Genomic DNA, 19,138 nt, shown 5'->3' on the forward strand with positions numbered 1-19,138 from the left:
ACTGACATTAAAATAACAGTATACAAATGTATTTTATTGACTTGCATTATGCGTTTGACAATCTTTCCCATTTGGGACAGTACTACTCTTCTAAAATTCATATGCTAGGCGCTTTAGGACAAAGGGCATACAGTAGTTTAAGTGTGTAGTATGCAATTTGGGACACAGCTATACCAGTTACTATATTACTACTCTAGTGTATTAGCTATGTGTGCCATTTAAATCTATATTGGAGAATTGTACCTAGCAAAAGAGTTTTTCTTTATTTTGTTAACGTCAGACAAGGAAACTAAATCCATGAGAAAAGTCAAAAGCGTTGGAATGAAAACAGTGCACAGCAGACTTACGAGTGGACCGCAGTTATTAACTGAATAGAGCGCTTTGTCCAAAGTGTTTAAAACTCTGACAGAGACAGAACTCATGTTGTACTCCATTTAAAGAGGCAGTTTTAGGCATGTCGCACAGATTTGCCTGTTAATGATGACTTGACTTCTGTTAATTCTTCCTTTTTATGGATTATGTATGTGTTAAAGAGCACCTATTACATTGCTAAAAACGTTATTTGTGTATTTGGTATAATACAATGTATTTGCGTGATTTATGGTTAAAAACATTATTTTTCACATACCATTCATGATTGATGCTTTACATGGATTAATGGTACAAAGCTCATTGTTGCGTCCTCCGATTTGCCAAGACGTTGTGATTGGCCTTAATACCTTTGCTCTTTATTATATTTTCTCTTATCTTGTATTAACATGCAGTAATAATAGGTGCATGCACAAACTTGCAGCTTTAGTAATATCATGTACAAAATCTGGGATATTGTTTAGAATATATTTGAAGGGATTATTGTACATTTTTGTTCACTCTCTCTGTCTTTCTCTCTTTATCTCTTCAGATAAATAAAAGCATGAGGATTGAGGGTAATGGACTATGTAATATTATAAAGATTACAATGATGCACTTTTCTCAATCCCTCGGTTTAAGCTTCACTATGAAATTCATTGCAGTTATTCATTGTACATACAATCATGTAGAAATGTGATTCTGTGATTAGCAGATATTTATAAAAGCTCCTCAGTTTCATCCAATACAACAACGAATACAATTTCTGTAAAATTTATACTGTTTCAAGGGTTCAGCCTCGAACTCCAGCCTAGCTGCTGAAACAATGCACGAGACAAATCTAAAGGAACGTGGTTCACATAAAAAGTAACCCAAACCAGATACACACACTTGGAGTGTTGCTTTATTAAAGTTGACAGATACCTACTGTACCTTACATTTTGGACCCCATTGCTTCTCTCTATATAAGGATAAGATGTGGTGTTTATAAGTGTTCAGAGACAGAGACACCAAGATTTTAAAGTGGTTGCTCTCACCACTCCAATAATCCACTTTAACACTCACCTGCTATACAAAAAAAAAACGGCCTTAAGTGCTCTATAAACCCCAGATCAACCTGAGGAGCGGAAATCCCTGCAGATTCTCAGTTAGAAATTGTTATCCGGCTGCCAGATCATTTAAGCAGGCACACAGTAATTAACTGCATTTGGGCAAAGGGCCAGCAGTGGACACGCGTGCTAAGACATCAGACTTCTCTTTAATTAAAAAGGTTGCTTAAAAATGTTAGGTTGAGGACTTGGGCAAAAACAGGACACTGTGATGCAGTCCAAAATTGTTGAGAGAGAGAGAGAGAGAGAGAGAGAGCGAGAGAGAGAGAGCGAGAGAGCGAGAGCGGGAGAGAGAGCGAGCGAGAGAGAGAGAGAGAGAGAGAGAGAGAGAGAGAGAGAGAGAGAGAGAGCGAGCGAGAGAGAGAGAGCGGGAGAGAGAGAGAGCGAGAGAGAGCGAGAGAGAGCGAGAGAGAGAGAGCGAGAGAGAGAGAGAGAGAGAGAGAGAGAGAGAGAGAGAGAGAGAGAGAGAGAGAGAGAGAGAGAGAGAGAGAGAGAGAGAGAGAGAGAGAGAGAGAGAGAGAGAGCAAAAAGAGCCCCTGTGGTTCTGGGGTCATGACACATTTATGTGGGAATGCTGATGCTGTCATTTTTAACACGGGGTCCAGCTTTTAGATCAGTGGGGTTTGGGAAATGTTTTTTAAATCACAATTTTTTGGCACACAGAGTCATACCAACCTTTATTGAAAAATCTTACAAAAATACTAAACTACCCAAGTCACGAATATTGATCTGTTTATGTTCAGCTCTTGCATGTTCTTATGTTAACCTCTAGGCCTGCCTCAAAGTAAAAACTAGGAAAATCTACCATGATGCTTAGATTTTGAATTCAGCTGTCATGCATTGCACAATGTCTCACTGCTGTTTGACTAAAATTGTATAAAATTAAGGCTTTTTTGGCCTTCTGCCAACCTCACTCTTATCTTTTTTTCTATATCATATATCACATCGAAAAGTCATGTATTATTAATAGTAAAATTTTCAAGTGTTTATTAAGTTTATTGTGTTTATTAAGAATAAAAGTACACTGTAAAAAGTGAAAGTTGCATTCATTTAAACAATTACTGTAATTAGTAACACCTAAAAATTTATAAAGCTTACATTTTTAGGTGTTACCAATTGATGTAATTTTTTAAAAAAAAGTTTTTTTTCACCTTAAACTTTTCACGTAAAGTGAAAAAAATGTTTAGTTGATAAACTTGCAGCAATGCAGCATCCATTTAATAATATTAATAAATATAATAATTTACACTCTGTTATTATTGCAAACTGTTAATGTACATAAAAACTGAGGTCCAAACAGTATTTGCCAATATAAAGAATATATAGCATCTAATTACGATTTATGCTTATTGCAATAAACTGCTACAGTTACAAAATATAATGTATCGCTATTTTCTGTTAATAGCATATCGCTAAGAAAATGCTACTATTGTCATTTAGTGTTAATAGCTGCTACCTTTTAAAGCAATAAACCCCAAGAAGCAGTGGTGTTACAGTGCATTTTATAACAGCTAAGGGGCATATTAAGAACCCCCCTAAAACCCCATTAGCTGTTATAAAATGCACTCTAACACCACTGCTTCGCGGGGCTTATTGCTTTTATAAAACGGTTACTTCATATGCATAGCAGGATTTTATCAAATAAAACACAGCAAATAAGTTGTAATTATATTAGTACAAATATTACTCTTCCGCCAAACAAAGTTTTATTTATAAATGTTGAAATGTGGATCAAATATGCTTGGAAGCATGCTTAAATTTTCCCATCAGCGTTTTTTTATAAGTTACCACGCAGTTTTAGTTTAATGCCTTCTAGAAAAATATTTATTGACATTTATCTGGATATTGCCATTAATTATGCAATTGTTTTGCAAAATGCAAAATTGCAAAATTAAAAATATGATTAAAGACTGTAGTGTTTATTTTCATAAATCAGTACGTAGCAACAGTGGGACAGTGATATTTGCTTAAGCTATGTAATGCGGTCTGAAGCGTGGGGTTACCGGGGTTTTTCATCACAGCTTAGAATGCGTTTCAACCAATCAGAATTACGGACCATAACTGGCCGTTTTATAATATTCATTTTAATACTCAGAATCCAAAAGCTTATCTTGAGTAAATACACAGATGGGCACTGTATTATAGTATGAAATCCCTAAAAAAGTTTTTTTTCTTTTGTAAGAAACATAGAAAATAATAAAGGCAAAATAAGTAAGGGTCCGAACAATTAAATAAACTCCCTACTCCTCTATGACACGGTTGGAGACCCTCATGTCTACAGCCATAGGAATACTTTACAGGACCCTGATTGGAGCAAAACCATGATCACATGTGGAGAGTATCATTTACATAATTTATGATGGGAAACATTTGCTTTCCTGTTACTTCTCTTGCACAAAATGTGTCTCATAGGAAAATGTTTCTATATTTGTTTGTAAATATTTTGTATATTTTTGCATAACAATCGCATGTTTATTTTGCACTGTGGACAACTTGGCATGTCAAAATCAAATTTCAAAACATAACTTTTTGTTACATGACCTACTTGGTGGTGAAGCTGGAAGTGAAAAGATGTCTAAGGACTTTTCCCACACATCCACTTTACTTGTTACTCTGTTGCTGTATTCTCAAATAGGTAAATGGGGAAGTTCTGAGACAGGACTTGTTGCTAGTGCTTCTATTAAGTAGGGGAAGTAATTGAGACTGAAATGTGTATGTTTTTAAAGGGAACCACACGGTTGGCAGTACCCATTGACTGTAGTGGAATAAGCAAATACTACTTAAGTCAACAGGTACCGTCAACTGTGTGGTTACAATCATTTATCAAAATATTTGGAAAATATTTGGCAAAAGTGGTTGGAAAGTGCAGATTAAGTGGTGGGATTATCCCCTTCTGACATCACAAGGGGAACCAGATTTCAATGAGCTATTTTTCAAATGCTTGCAGAGAATAGTTTAGCAAAACTAAATTACAGAGTTGTCCTTTTCACATTTTCTAGGTTGATAGAAGCACTGGGGACCCAATTATAGCACTTAAACATGGAAAAAGTCACATTTTCATGATAGGTCCCCTTTAGGTAAAGTAGGGAAATGGAATCGTTTCTATTTACAGTGGCTATATTTAACTCATTTTTTACTCTCAATAATGAAAAGCGAAATATATACAGCGTATTTTAAAAGAAAGATTGTAGCTTTAAAATGTCAGAAGGTGCCCGGCCACTAAATATGTGGAAAACATTGCAGTGTGTTTGGTTAATGACCAGATGAATGTTTTCAGTTTGTTTGCGACAGTGTTAGCGTAGGTGGTCCCACAGGAGCAGTGGCATTTTTATTGACAAAATATGACATATGCAGTGAGACTCTTCTTAATGGCACTCAGTGTGCTGATGCTCAGTGGCATTGCCCGCTCCAGCAGTAATGGCGTATGTATTTGTGGAGAGTCCTGTGGACCATAACCCGAGGTTACGGCCCTTAGCTCAAGCAGCCGAGATTAATTCTGACATGTTTTGCTCATAATTCTCTATTATTGGATATTTTTAGGTTTATTTGGTGTGATTGTAATAAAAGAACCTTTTAAGAGGCACGCGCCGTTTAAACCATAAATGATGTAATATAAATGAAACAGGTTTGCAGACAGCAATATTAACTGTTGTTAAATTAAACCACTGCTGTGTATGTCTGCATGCCTCGGGCTGTTGAATACATCACTGCTGTAGTTACCGTACATGTGCAAGAGAAACGGAAAACAGACAAAAAAAAAGTATCTAGACATATAGGATACATTGAAAATGTATGAGTTTATTGCATTAAATGATACATTAAACGTAATTTCGATTTCATTTTTTGTTGTCTAATACTGTAACAGTTAAACATTTTTTAACCTAATGCTTTGTGTTAGCACCGCAAGGGTCATGGGTTCAATCTCAATCATAAAAAATGTATAGCTTCACTGCACTACATTATAAGTCGCTTTGGATAAAAGTGTCTAGCGAATGCATAAAAGTAATTTAAAATGTGTGACATGAGGGCACTCTTAAAAAATAGGTGCTTGAAGGTATAGTTCGGCGAAAAATGAAAATCATGTCATTATTTCAACCCATCCTCATGGAATTTGTATAAATAACACGCAGTGTAATTTTCGTGCAATTCATACGTCAAATTCCAATTTTACGTGCATGGGATACGCCAGTCTTTCCTGTTCACTTATATGGCGCATCTTTTCGTGTCATTTACTTATTGGGTTTTCATTTGTTTTCAGTTTTTTAAACCATTTTCGCTTGGGTTTGGGGTTAGATTTGGGTTTTGCTTTAGGATGTTATTTAATATATAGGTTTCTCCATGTTTTGTCTATTTTAAAACCATGGTCGCTTGGAGTTGGGGTTAGAATCAGGGTTTGGGTTAGGATGTAATTTTATGTTACAAAAACTTGCTCTAACCACAAACCCATAGACATGTACACTAGATGTCCGCCCAAGTAGCAGTGCTTCGCCTTCTGAGAATATAGTTCCCAGTATATATACTGTTAAAATATGGCTGTGTCTCATATGACGTTTATATTTACACGGTGTGACTATACAAATCAAAACATATAAATAGGAAAATGTTTGCGTTGTTTTGTCAATTACTGTATTGGGAGCAGTATGCTATCTGGAGCCATTCACTTCCAGTCTTTGTGCTAAGCTAAGCTAGCGGGGGCTGCGTTACATAATTCTGGGAGATACGGTGAATAAGCTAAATTCCCAAAGTGTGGGCATATTCCTTTAAGTACTTTGGAGAGTCACTGTATTTAGGGGGTCATGATGTTTGAGGATCTCCTGTAACAGCCTTTAGTGCCTACATTTGAATGTTGCTCTTGGCTACCACTTTTTTTAAGTCAAACCAATTGACGCCTATAAGTCTCCAAGCAGCCTATAAGTTATACCACGAGAAAACACTTTCACACATGCAAACTCAGATTTAGAAGCACTTTTGAAAGAGCAAATGAAAGGGCTTCCAAATGAAATCCTTGACATGCAGGCGTGCAACATGAATTTGAATTATTTTTCCTTCTCTGTCTCTCCTGTCTTGCCTTCCCTATAGGCGTTAAGCAATATCCAGGCTGAATGAGCTCTGTGTGCCGCTGGTGTAGAATGTTGTCTCGATAACATCAGACCGACTCCGCTCTGACTGCGGCAGGTGGAAGCCCAGAGGTCAGGTAACGGTGACATTGGGTGGTTGTATGCCCAAACACACACGCACACACACTCTCACATGCACACTCACGTAGACTCTGTAGCCGTAGTGGGATGTTAGTTACGGAAAATTCCATGACCCTCGGAAGGAGGCGGATTATGAGTTTTAGTTTAAACACTGACTGAATGTATTTGCCCACAGTAGACACTGGGGTCTTTGATCGAGTGGGGAAAAAAAACTTTTCCCTATTTTACTTTGGTCTTAAAATTTAAACAATAACTGTTCTTGTCTTAGGACAACTTCATTGAAATTTTTTGATCCATTTCAAATGTGAAATCCTGTGAAATTTATGAAATTACAATATATTTGCACACTGATCGTGTGATTTTTGCATGGAATACATCTAAGATTATATGAAACTGAATTGGATTGAATGATGGACACAAGCTATATTATAGCACCAAATGCTAATGAGACATGAGGGGGTGGACACTTTTTGCCCTGGGCCGAAAGCAGTTGTATAACAATTATCTACAGTTTGTCATGAGAAAGCATAACTTACATTTTTATTCAGAAAATCATCCAGAAGTGAAAAGACAAACAATATTTTACAGTGGCGAGCATCTTTTTTTGGAGTTATCACTAAAATGTTCCTCATTTCTGTTTGTATGCTTTATATTTTTAGCGTTATACCGTATATAGCTATTCTTTGGTTAGTCTTTCTTCTTTATCTGTCATTTTTCGTTTTCAGTCTCCGAGTCAGGAGTGAATCAGCACGGTGTTTGATTGACAGACAGCCTGGTGGGAAACAAGGCCTTGGGAGAATGAGAGTCCGATAACAGGAGTGAAAGCGTCGCCACGGCTAATATCATCTTTCAGTCTTCACTGCTGCTCGTCTTTCTCAAGACAACCTCTGCAATGGCACCGCTCGCGTTCATCCCTGCCCCTTTGGAGATGTAGAGAGACACTGGAAACCTGACACATTTCTGCAGAGGACGACTGGAAAGAGTCTTCAGACTTTAAGGCTCTGGATGAACCGCTTTGAACATCAAAGTCTTCTGGATAATTTTTGAAAGTGTCAAAACTCAAGAACATTTTACAAGGAAAGTACAAGGATATTGCCGTCTTTCGTTTTATATGTTTATGAGTAACGTTGAAGGCCAGTGCGTGCGGCTCGAGAGCCCATCATGGCCAGACCTTTGCTGAAGATCCACCGCTATTTCCACCGTAAACCGGTACGCTTCTTTTCCTTCATCCTCCTCTACCTCACAGCTGGCAGCCTTGTTTTTCTTCACTCTGGCTTTTCCAGCGATACATCCACTACTGGGGCTTCTGGGAGTGGCCGTGACCCAGTTATATCTGAAGGTGGGGGCGGAGCAGGCGCTGGAGGATCCACCTCTGATAGTTTGGGGCTCCTAGGGAGGGTGTTCAAGGAGACGCGGAGAGCCCCTCGGAGATTTGGTACAAGGTGGATAAGGGAAAAGGATGCACCAGAGTGGGCACGGAAAGGAAGTCATGCCAAAAGCTGGAACAATGGAGCCAAAGGAAAAACCACCAAAGAGATGGACGATGAGAGAGGTAGGAACACATCCACCATGCACCATGGTTTAACTTAGGTTTAAGGAATAGTTCACTCGAAAATAAAAAAAAACCCCATCTTTTACCCGCCCCCAAGCAATCTTAGGTGTATACGAATTTCTTAATTCAGCCAAACACACTCAGAGTGATATTAAATAATATCCTGGCTTTTTTCAGCTTTGCAGTCACTCCAGAAAAACGTGATTATGTGATCGCATGTTTCAACGCATAATCAGCCAAAGTCCGCATATTTATGTGGGGGCCGCATTTTTTAAAACAGGCTGTATTTTTGTGGCATAAAATGCAGTTTTCTGTGCGCAAGATATGCTGAGCTTGCATGATTTCATAAATCACATATATTTTAGCAGAAAGTTGATAATTTTTGCATTTACTTCACACAAGCGCAGCCATGTTCCCTGTTGCCATGGGAACATTATGAAGTGACGTAATTATGTGACGTGAACATAATTGAAAAGCTGCAAACAGTTTTTGCAAGGTTCCGCAATTTCAACGCATAAAATTGCATAAATATCCCACATATTCCATTGCATTTTTTAAGAAAATTTGCAGCAAGATCAAGGATTTTTGCTCTGCAACAATCACAAAAAACTGCTTTTCCTGTAAGAACTGGCTTTGTAATGGCATTGGATAGTGCCCCATGCTTAGAGCTCAAAATACTAATCCATATAGTTTTTAAAATGTCTTCTGAAGTGACGCGATGGATTGTTGTAACGTTGGGTCAGTGGTCAACCTTCCACCTGACCTCAACTCTTGTGAACACACATAGCTGTAGTTTGTGAAGTTTCTAATATGACTATTTCCATACAAAAACTCATTGCATTGCCTTAGAGGACATTTAATAACTGGATTAGTTCTTGATAGATGGATGAGTTTTTGGAGCTTTAAAAAAATAGGGCAACATCCAAAGCCAGGATATTATTTAATATAACTCTGACTGTGTTCGACTAGGCGAAAGTCATTTAAACCAAGGGTGACTTGAGGGTAAAATATGGGCCAATTTTCATTTTTGGGTTAACTATTCCTTTAAATGTTTCAGAGCATGTGTTTTGATTTCTCAATCGGCTTGTTGTATTGTCATCATTTAATTACAGTACTTGAAAATTCCCATGTTAACCAAATCTTGTTTACTACTGGTACCAAAACTAGATGGACCTACGATGCAAAAAAGCTTTGATCAATATAAATTTCCACAGTGGTCCAAGGAGGTTAGTTCCGGTTGACATAGTAAATTATATAATTTTATCACTTAAAACTCACCTTTGAGTATTATTATAGCATATGTAAAAGTGTTTCCTGTAACAGTAATTTCTACATGATTTAAAACTGCTCGAATGTAATTCCCTCATTAAGTATATGCAGATCTATGAATATGTAAATTAGTCTCCGCCTCTACTTAACCACACAGCTCGGACCATTGCTATAAATATGGTCCTTAGTCGCGCCTCCATCCTTTCATAGACATAAATAGATGGTAATTTCTGTAGTTTCAGACGCATAACTGCCAAGTCAGGTTTCACAATGCATACGTGAATGTGAACTGTTAATGTTAGCAGGTTAGACTATGACACACTGCATTTAAGTTCAGCACGTGTGAGTTCAAATGTGATGATATGATTGGTTACACGTGTGTGACGTAACAAACCAAGGTGATTTCAAACTTTGGAAATGAGATGTCTTTGAAAAACTCAAATATTATGGATAAGGTCAGCAATAGTGTTAAAAAAGAATTTGCACATGGTTTGACTTAAAGCATATTAAAAACACCACATAGACATATAAATAACAACATAAACTTGATATTTACATTTGAGAAGCCTGGTAAGGACACCAACACACAAAACATATGGTGGTTATCAGTAGCAATTGTGTTTTTTATAGCAGGGTGCACACAGAGGACTAACACAGATGACATATGTGGTCAAATGTGTTAAAGCAAAAGTAATTTGCGGTAATGACACAAACCACAAGCATACTGACTGTAAGAAGCCGATTGGCTCTTCAAGATCAGAACAGAATGATTCAGTCTATCAGTGGTCAGGTTTGTTAAGAAGAGCAGGGCTGAGGCTCGGTGGAGTGTTGCAAGCCGTCTGGGTCTTTGAAGTTTTAAGCTGGAGTAATGAAGTGCCCTTCTCCTGATTGCTGAAGTAAATTATGAATGCGTGTGTATGTGTGTTTTTTTAATCAAAGTGTTGTGACACATACAAGAGGGGTTGTTAGTTGCATAGCCTGCGGTGGTTACTGTAGACTTATAATGGTAAAAATCTTATTATACTGTAGCTGTTGTTTAACATTATTTAGGATCAACAAACATTGGCATTGATTTAGGAAATTAATGAGAAATCTGATTTTTAATGTTTTGAATATGTGTACCAGTCTGTGAAATCCAGGTTAAAGTCTTATAACCTGAATGTGAGATAAAAAGCATTAAAGTTTGATTTCAATCATTGATTTCAATCAATGTTTGACATAAGCTTACTCAGTCAATTTTAAAGATATCAAAGTTATATTTTCACAGAATGTTCTTTACAGTAGTAGGATGGTTTTATGTAAAAAACCTCAAACCACAAAAAAATGGCTAGCTGAGTTTTCACACTGGTCAGGTCAGTTCATTAATTTTTGAAATAAAAGCTTTTTCTGTGAGGTGAAGCTATTAAATATAAATACGACCTGCATCATATTTGGTCCTCTAGAAAAGTGGTTGTTGAAGGGCTTAGAAACTACAGTACATTTCGATTTTTGCATTTTAGTGCAAATCCACGGTGGTCAAATATTTATTCTGGACAGACTCATCGAAATTTTGCACCATTTAAAGTAAACTATTTTTCGAGTACACTCTTAGAACAAATGTGTTAAAAACAAAATAATCTCTTGGAAAGTCGTGTTATAGCCATGATTAATTTATTTGTGTCCATGGTATGAAATTCTGCTATTTTTCGTGCCTTGAGCACGTATGTCTTTTTCATGACACTTGCACAAATTTCTATAAATAGTTTATCTTGTCCGTGGCACGACATTCTTTTTTGTGTCATTTAATGTATTGGTTTCTCCTTTTTTCCTCCATATTTTGAATCATTGTTGCATGGGGTTGGGGTTAGAGTTGGGGTTTGGGTTCGGATGTCTAAAAATGTAACAGAAAGTTATTCTAACCCCAACCCCAAGCAACAATGGTAAGAAAATAGGAATAAACAATGAGAAAACAATACATAAATTGAAACGAAAAAGAAAGTCGTGCAACGTACACAAAATACTATTTATAAGAAATTTGTGTTACGAAAAAGACATTCGTGCTCAAGTCACGAATAAATTGATCAAATTTTGTGTGACTATAATATGACTTTCCTTGAGATCAGTCTGGTTAAAAACAACACAATAAGTGTTAGTTTAGGGACAACACATTAATGCGTTAACCTAGATTCCACACATCTCTGTGTTTTTATTGGAACAACACATTTTGTGTTACTTTTAAAGGTGACATGATTGAACGGGATATTTATCCTTGTTCTGTGATGTGACATGTAGACAAACATTTATTTGTTTGGGTCTGTAATGCCTTAGAAGCTTCCTAAAAACCTCTCTCAGATAGCTCTATTAGGGTGGGGGATTTTAAACAAGTGGTTTTTCACCTATTTGGCTCCCCCTACTGGCTTAACTTGCAATCTCATTACTGATTGGCTGACTTTGCTGCCACTCAAAAAATGTAACCAATTATTTTAAAGTGGAGGGGCAGTGAGGTGCCTGTGATGTCATAAGCATCAGTTTTTCAGATTGGGCCGTTTTCTGGATGACATTTCTAAAAGAGGTATTTCTATGAGACTGAGATGTTTAACATGTCTAGCACTTTTTGTATGCTTGTGAATGCGGGTAGACTACCATTATTCAACAAAGACAAGGTAAAAATGGTTTTTCATTCTCTGTCCTCTTAAACACAACATGTGTTTTATTTTAACACAAAACAACACAAAATAGTGCCAGGTTTACTTACAGCTTGCGCCAGCACAAACCATCATTTTAGCGTTAATTAACGATCGCAGTGGATAATCAGCGCTGGAAAGGTGTATTTATTTTTGCGACTGACCTTATTGCATATGAATTTCTCGGAGTTTCCCCTTCAAAGGCAAAATTTAGATTCACGTAAAGCGATTTACTAATATTTGCTTGTGTGATATTACTGGAATTTGCGCAATTGTTTAATGCCGAAATAAAGCATGTCTTGAATCATTCTGCACTTGAAATGGATGCAATTGTAGCTAAAAGAAGGCTTTGCAGAAAAAGTGTGTGGTACAAGGCAGATAATTTTTTCCACATGTATCAATTTATTTGGAATGCCAGAGGAATGTATTATTAAAAAAATTTGCCAAGCAATGCTATTTTTTATTTGCTGGAGGAAATAAAAGGAGTCACTAGGAGAAGTCACTCAATACCAGGAGGTTAAAAACTTATTGTAAACCTTCATTCATTTTTTTTATCCTTCACTTCTTTTCAGTGCCAATGGCTTCATTAGCTGGGATGTCCATGGGGCTGAACTCAAGCGAACATGCAGGAGCATCAGTTCTGCTTATTTGCGACCCTGAACTAATTTGCACTGCTCTTAGTACAGTTGTATTGGTCATTATGGAAATCAGCTGTTGCGCCTGTGCTATTTTATTTGGGCCTTTTTAGTAAATAATACACAGATATTACCACTTCCATCTGCGTTTTTTTTGGAATTGCGGTCACACGCTAATTTGCCCCGTTTAGTAAATCTGGCCTCTAATGTGTTATAACAAAAAAATTTACACATCCTTTCTTAAAGTGTAAACTCACTATGGCTCCATATGGTAATCCCTATAGTTCACACAAAAAGGTAAATGAAAGCCAATTAGTGGATTGTGTAAATCTCGGGTCATTACCTTTGTCCATATTGAGGTTTAAAAGTAACAGATGGTTCACAACCGTATCCCTCCGAGGCATAGTAAAAGTCACCATGATTTACTTTGGACAGTCATACTGTCCTCTGAGGAGGAAACTGATGATATAATTATGAAATTTTATCTGTAGGGTTTTAACAAAAGCACATCTAATCTGTTTTATGAAGACAGGAAGGCATCCTCAGACCTGCAATATCATTCTTTGTACAATATCTGCAGTACCAATAGCATCAAATGGGGGTGACTAGTGACCATGCGGGACTTTGATGCTTTTTCTTTTATGAACTCAAGCATTTAGAGAAAGAACAGACCATGATGACATACACTCTAATATAAAGGTACTTAAAAATAAAGGTGCTTAAAAGGTTCCTCAAAGGGATGCCATAGGAAAACCACTCGAGTTCCTCAAAGAACATTTGTCATAATATATGTATTTATAAAAGTTTTTTGATTAATCTGATATGCCAAATTCATATGGCTATGCACACAAACAAACGCATCCACACAAGAAAGAGAGAGAGGGAATATGAGGAAAATGTTTGCAGGTCAATACACTTTGTCAGCCTTACATAGATCATGTCTCAACTCTGCCCCCTTCTGGACACTGGAACAAATTTAAAATCAAACACACTTGGGGTTCAAAATAAACACTTGTACATTAAATTTGAGTGTTGTTGTAGATGTTTTATAGCCCATGATGCATTCAAATTTGAGAACCCTTGTGTGATCAATAGCTGTGAAAACATCCCCATTCATTATCTTTCATACATCGCTTAGCACAGAAGGCCGCACTATGTAAGGTTTAGCACAGCATCATTATCTCTGTAGTCGTGCTGTGAGCGAGATTTTCATCCTTGCACTTAGCTGCTTCACAAAATGCCAATACAATGTTGAGTGAGTGGAGCCTGACTTGTTGATAAAGCAGATTTGTGAGCCTGCCCTCCGTGCCTGCCAAAACGATTAACTCACAGTTTGTGATCCTGCTCGATGCTTTTTATACGATTTGCAATTACCATAATGTTACCGGTTTGTGTGTGAACAAGACACATTAACCCCCCTTCTGAAGCCCATCTCAACTTCAATACATTAAATCCTAATGGGGAGATATGAGATTATGGTGAAAGAATGCATTTTAGGGATTTTAGTTTGTGTTTGTGTGTCACAATAGATCAAATTGATGGGGCAAATAAAAGTGCATCAGACTGTAAATTTGATAAAGAACAGTGATTTTCAGAGAACCGTATCCAAATGGTATGTTTTATAATATTTTACATCACATGATGTATACAGGTATGAGTTAGCTTGTAGTTTGATATTTAAGTTATTTTCAAAGGAAGATATAATGACATTTATTACCTTAAGGAATTATTTTGAAGCACTTTATTTCGCTATAACAAACTTAATGGCCAAACATAATTCCTGAAAACTATGTGTAGTTTATTTTTTTCTGTGGTAACCATGAGCATATATTGCATAGACTTAAGTGAACAGAGAAACTTCCTATGTGTTAGCATTAATAAAATGTCTTGATCAATTTGATACTTTGCATCTATATGAATATTTAAAAAATTCCATCCAGGACAAAGCATTGTTTTATCTCTCTCACAAACATACACTTTTATAATTTTGTTTACTAGATTTACTAGTTAATTACTAGAGTTAAAAAGCAGTAGTAAAGCCAAACAATGCTTATTAAATGTAATTTCACTTATATCCACTAGAATGCGCTGTTTATCAACATTAGAAATGTCTGTGTGTAATGTTGAACGCTGTGCGTCTGTCAAAGGTCACTGTAGAAGAAACTTATTTCAAAGAAGCATTTTAAAATGATTTGTGCATGATTTATTAATATTATAACAAAGATTTTATATAAAAATATATTATTAAGATGTATTAATTATAAACGAGGTACCATTAATGTTTTAATGTCTTTCTCCTTTTAGCAAAATACATCGGCTGCTACGTGGATGACACGCAGAAGCGCGCGCTCAGGGGCGTGTCCTTCTTCGACTACAAAAAAATGACTGTCTTCCGTTGCCAGGACAACTGTGCTGAGAGGTAAATCTGGTTACAATTTAATCTCAACGTGCACGAATATACAAAACGATACCCACGCAGACTCATGCGCAAGTGAACACATACAGTGAGTGAGTCACGCAGATGTAATCGCTTGAGCTGGGTTGATGAGTCATACTACTTACACTTAATATACTAATGCTATTCTTCGCGTTAGTCTTGTTGCTCTAATATTTGATATAAACAGTACGGTAAAAGGTTTCAGATTCGAATTCAGTCACAACATTTAGGACATTTAGGAGTCATTTTAATCTTTCCAAAAAAATTGGCATTTTCTGGAACTTTATGTTATGTTCTCTCTTTATCTTGTTTCCACTTACGTTTCCTTCCCTTTTAATCAGTTCCTCTAATACAGCCTGCTTTCTTTTAAAGTTTTCATGAAATCATAAAAGGCCTTTTTGGCTTCTAGTATAGTCGTTTTTATCTCATGGATATCTAGAATCAAGTAATGTGTTTCAAAACATTGACAAATTCGCTTTTAGAAAATATAAGCATTCAAAACTTACAGTCTCTCATTTCTGAGAATATGTTTTTATCAGGGCTGCCAACTTTTGAGTTCAGCTTGGAGTGAGATTAACTGGAGGGAGGGGTGTTAGGGGTGAATAGAAGGTTGGAAACTTGGGTTGGTTGTTAAATTATTATTATTTACTAAATAATTATTAAAGACTACAATTATTATAGACGTTCTTTACTAATGTAGGCATTTGCCAAACAACTTATTTGATAACAGTGTGGATTTTTAGCTATTTCTTTGTTGAATTGTTGGAAAAGTCTGTGGAAAAAAGGTTTAAAATACAAATCCAGTTAGATTATTATTTTATCCCATTCTATTATAATTTTTCTCCTGATAAAAGGGCCCAAAAAGTTCTTAAAGTGCACCTATTTCATTGCTAAAAAAACTGTATTTTGTGTATTTAATGTGGTTGTGTGGTTTATGGTTAAAAAACACATCATTTTTTATATACCGTACATTTTTGTAGCTTCAGATTTCGCTTTCTTCCTGAATGCACGGATTTGAAAAGCTCTGTGTCCCTGATTGGCCAGCTAATCTGTACGTTGTGATTGGTCTGAATACCTCTGACATCAGCCGGAAATGTGATGCTCCTTATCATGTTTGAAAGATTCGTTCACAATGCAATGCTAACAGGAGTTAACTTACAGGCTGTGATTCCAAAGTGGGAGGAATAATGATAATGTCGGTCTTGTCTACATCACCAATCCCAGGAAGTAAACTGTTGCCTACAATCCATGTGTTTGTTTTAGTCCAAGAAAAGAGATTTACATTGGAAACGATAACTTGTGTCATTGTTTACTTTGGGGTTTGTACCTTGCATATCTTTAACATGTACTAATACACACCAAAGGAAATGTTAAAACGTGAATCGGACAATAGGTGCTCTTTAAAATCTAATGAATGCTGGTTTCTATAAAATGTACACAACTGCAGATGACAGCAGATTTGATTCAGTTCATCCACTGAGAAAGAGGAGAAGCATAAAAGAAGTACTCTGAATTAAACTTAAGCAACATATAATGTACATATATAAATATATTATTGTTTATAGATTTCAAATAGCAAATCGTTTTTACTCTCTTTTATTGAAAACTTTCACAGCAAACATCATACAGGCTTGTACAACCTAAAGCATTGCGCAGACAGACCTGTAGTTTGTAGTTCACGCTCCGGCTTCTGTAAACAATAACTCAATTTTCTTTGCTTTCATTGGCCATCGCATCATTTTGACAAGCATTTTGATCTGCTATTAAGGCTGGCCAGATAGAGAAAGAGAAACAGTATTTACAGTTAGGGATATTAGGCAATTACTAAACACCACGGAAATGTAAATGTTGGGCACGAGCCTGCGTGAGAAAATGCATGTGTGGCGTCAGAGTGTGAGAATAGGGTCAATTGCGGTCTTAAGCTGAATGCGTGAGGATTGGCAGCCCTGTTTTTATGTTACCATCATGCACTTCAGTTTTTCATCACTCTTCAGATTCCAGACTTAAAGATAAACTACACCGAGAAATTGTATATAACAAAATTGAGCACTGCTAGGGTGAAATGCAATGCTCAGTTTGGGCGCTCTGGTAACGGAGGTCCCGCCTTCCAGTTAGGCCTTGTTTACACTTTCAGCGAAATGTGACCCAATTGCGATTTTTTTTTTTGCCAAAATGTCGCACAGATCGGATGGCCGTGTAAACCATAGACTAGGGATGCACCGATACCACTTTTTTGGAATACGAGTACTAGTACGAGTACTTGCATTTCAGTACTTGCCGATACCGATACTGAGTACTTAATAAAAAAACATGATTTAAATTTACAGGTAACAGCTGTAGTCATATAATTTAACAAAAAAACAAAGGACTAGTTTTCCAGTTTGTTGTAAACTCTGCCTCTTTGGACAACACGAGGCATTAACCCCTTACATGCCGCCCAAACATAGACATTTCTCAGACAGTGGTATCGATTCCAGGTATCGGGGGACTTTTAACGAGTACGAGTACTTTAAAAAATGTGGTATCGAGGCCGATACCCGATACCAGTATCGGTATCGGTGCATCCCTACCATAGACTGTAAAAAAATATGGACGTAGGGTCCATGACGTCACCCATTGGTTTGTGAAGATCATTTTTAAAGCTTAAAGTAGGCGTTGCCTGCCGTCGCCATCTTGGCCGCGCGTCATCGCGCATCACTCGCAGTTGTCCGAAAATGGGTAAAGAGGCGGGACGTGGGGGAAGCTGAGGTGTCTGGTTGCTGAAACCACGCCCGGCTAGCACAATTCTAGTGACCACAGTGGCTGTTCACCCCTCACTCAAGTGGCCACGCCCTTAATTATGCAGAACTTTAAAGCTTAATTTAATTTAAACAGAGGAGTTACAATTGAATTGTGAATTGACTCTCTTTTGGAGTATGCCTCTAGCGGCCAGTTGTTGAATTGCAGTTTAAGTCACTTCCGTATTTGCTTCATCAGAGAGATCAGAAGGTAGCCCCATAATTTTGACTCAAAATGTATACTTTTTTACTTTATTACTTAAAAATCGTAGCTTTTATAAGGTCAACAGCATAGTTTGTATATGGTCCTCATGAGTAAATATGCTTTTTTAATAATACTGCACAATTGTGTAATTCTGTTTATAACAAAATTCTTTGCGAACCTCCTGGTTTAGGATTGCGGACCACCAGGGGCTCCCGGACCACACTTTAAGAACCCCTGGTCTATTGCATAACCCTAATTCACTCAATAATAATGCAGAGAGAGGAAATGGGTGTGGGAGGTTTGGGATGCTAGGGTGGATGGGTATAACAAAACAGAAAATCTTATCTAAATTGAAGGGAAGAGATGTATGGAGGGAGTTCAGAGGAAGTAAACACTATCTGCTCTCTGTGCTGGGAGCCCACACAGAAGTTCAAAAGGTCTGACAAATAAAACTATTGAGGAGATTATGAGAGGAAGCCAAACCTATTATCCTCAAAAAGCATGAGCCGGCCACTAACAGACAGACTTTTACTGCCCTATTTTACTCAAGTTGTCAAAATTGTCACGAATAACTGTCTCCGGGTCAGTTTCAAATGACAGTTATCCACAGGCTCCGCAGTCTTGCATAGTCAGACCTTTAACTGTGGCCAAAAGTGCTTGTGTAGTGCTGCTTGTGGCACAAAGTACACAAGAACCACTCAGTTAACAGGAAGAGGGATCTTATTGACAACTGAACAAAGTGTCCAAACATACAGAATCAGACATTGTCAGCAGGGTTCTGGTTTCAGACTCGAACTGCAACAAACAGGATATGAGATCATGTTTTATCAAATAATACTGCTTATTATAAAAAATCTATGTGAAAATGTACAATTTCTAAAGTTCGAAGTTTGTGCTTTTCCACAAGCTCACTGTTTTCCTGTTTCACGTTTTCTTATCAAATGC

General features: G+C 37.0%; 1 protein-coding gene across 2 annotated transcripts in view; it reads left to right on the forward strand.

Moving 5' to 3' along the window:
* wscd2 (WSC domain containing 2) overlaps window positions 1-19,138 on the forward strand; it is a 57,458-nt gene that overhangs the window by 21,937 nt on the left and 16,383 nt on the right. The window contains exons 2-4 of one of the 2 annotated variants that reach the window (XM_065250704.2): window positions 6,537-6,651; window positions 7,381-8,207; window positions 15,079-15,193. In XM_065250704.2, coding sequence (XP_065106776.2) covers window positions 7,817-8,207; window positions 15,079-15,193 — 506 coding nt within the window. In that variant the 5' untranslated portion in view covers window positions 6,537-6,651; window positions 7,381-7,816. The remainder of the gene's footprint in view (window positions 1-6,536; window positions 6,652-7,380; window positions 8,208-15,078; window positions 15,194-19,138) is intronic. The other variant, XM_065250705.2, reaches the window with a different exon arrangement.

The sequence above is a fragment of the Paramisgurnus dabryanus genome, chromosome 5 (assembly GCF_030506205.2).
Source record: "Paramisgurnus dabryanus chromosome 5, PD_genome_1.1, whole genome shotgun sequence".
NCBI lineage: Eukaryota > Metazoa > Chordata > Actinopteri > Cypriniformes > Cobitidae > Paramisgurnus > Paramisgurnus dabryanus.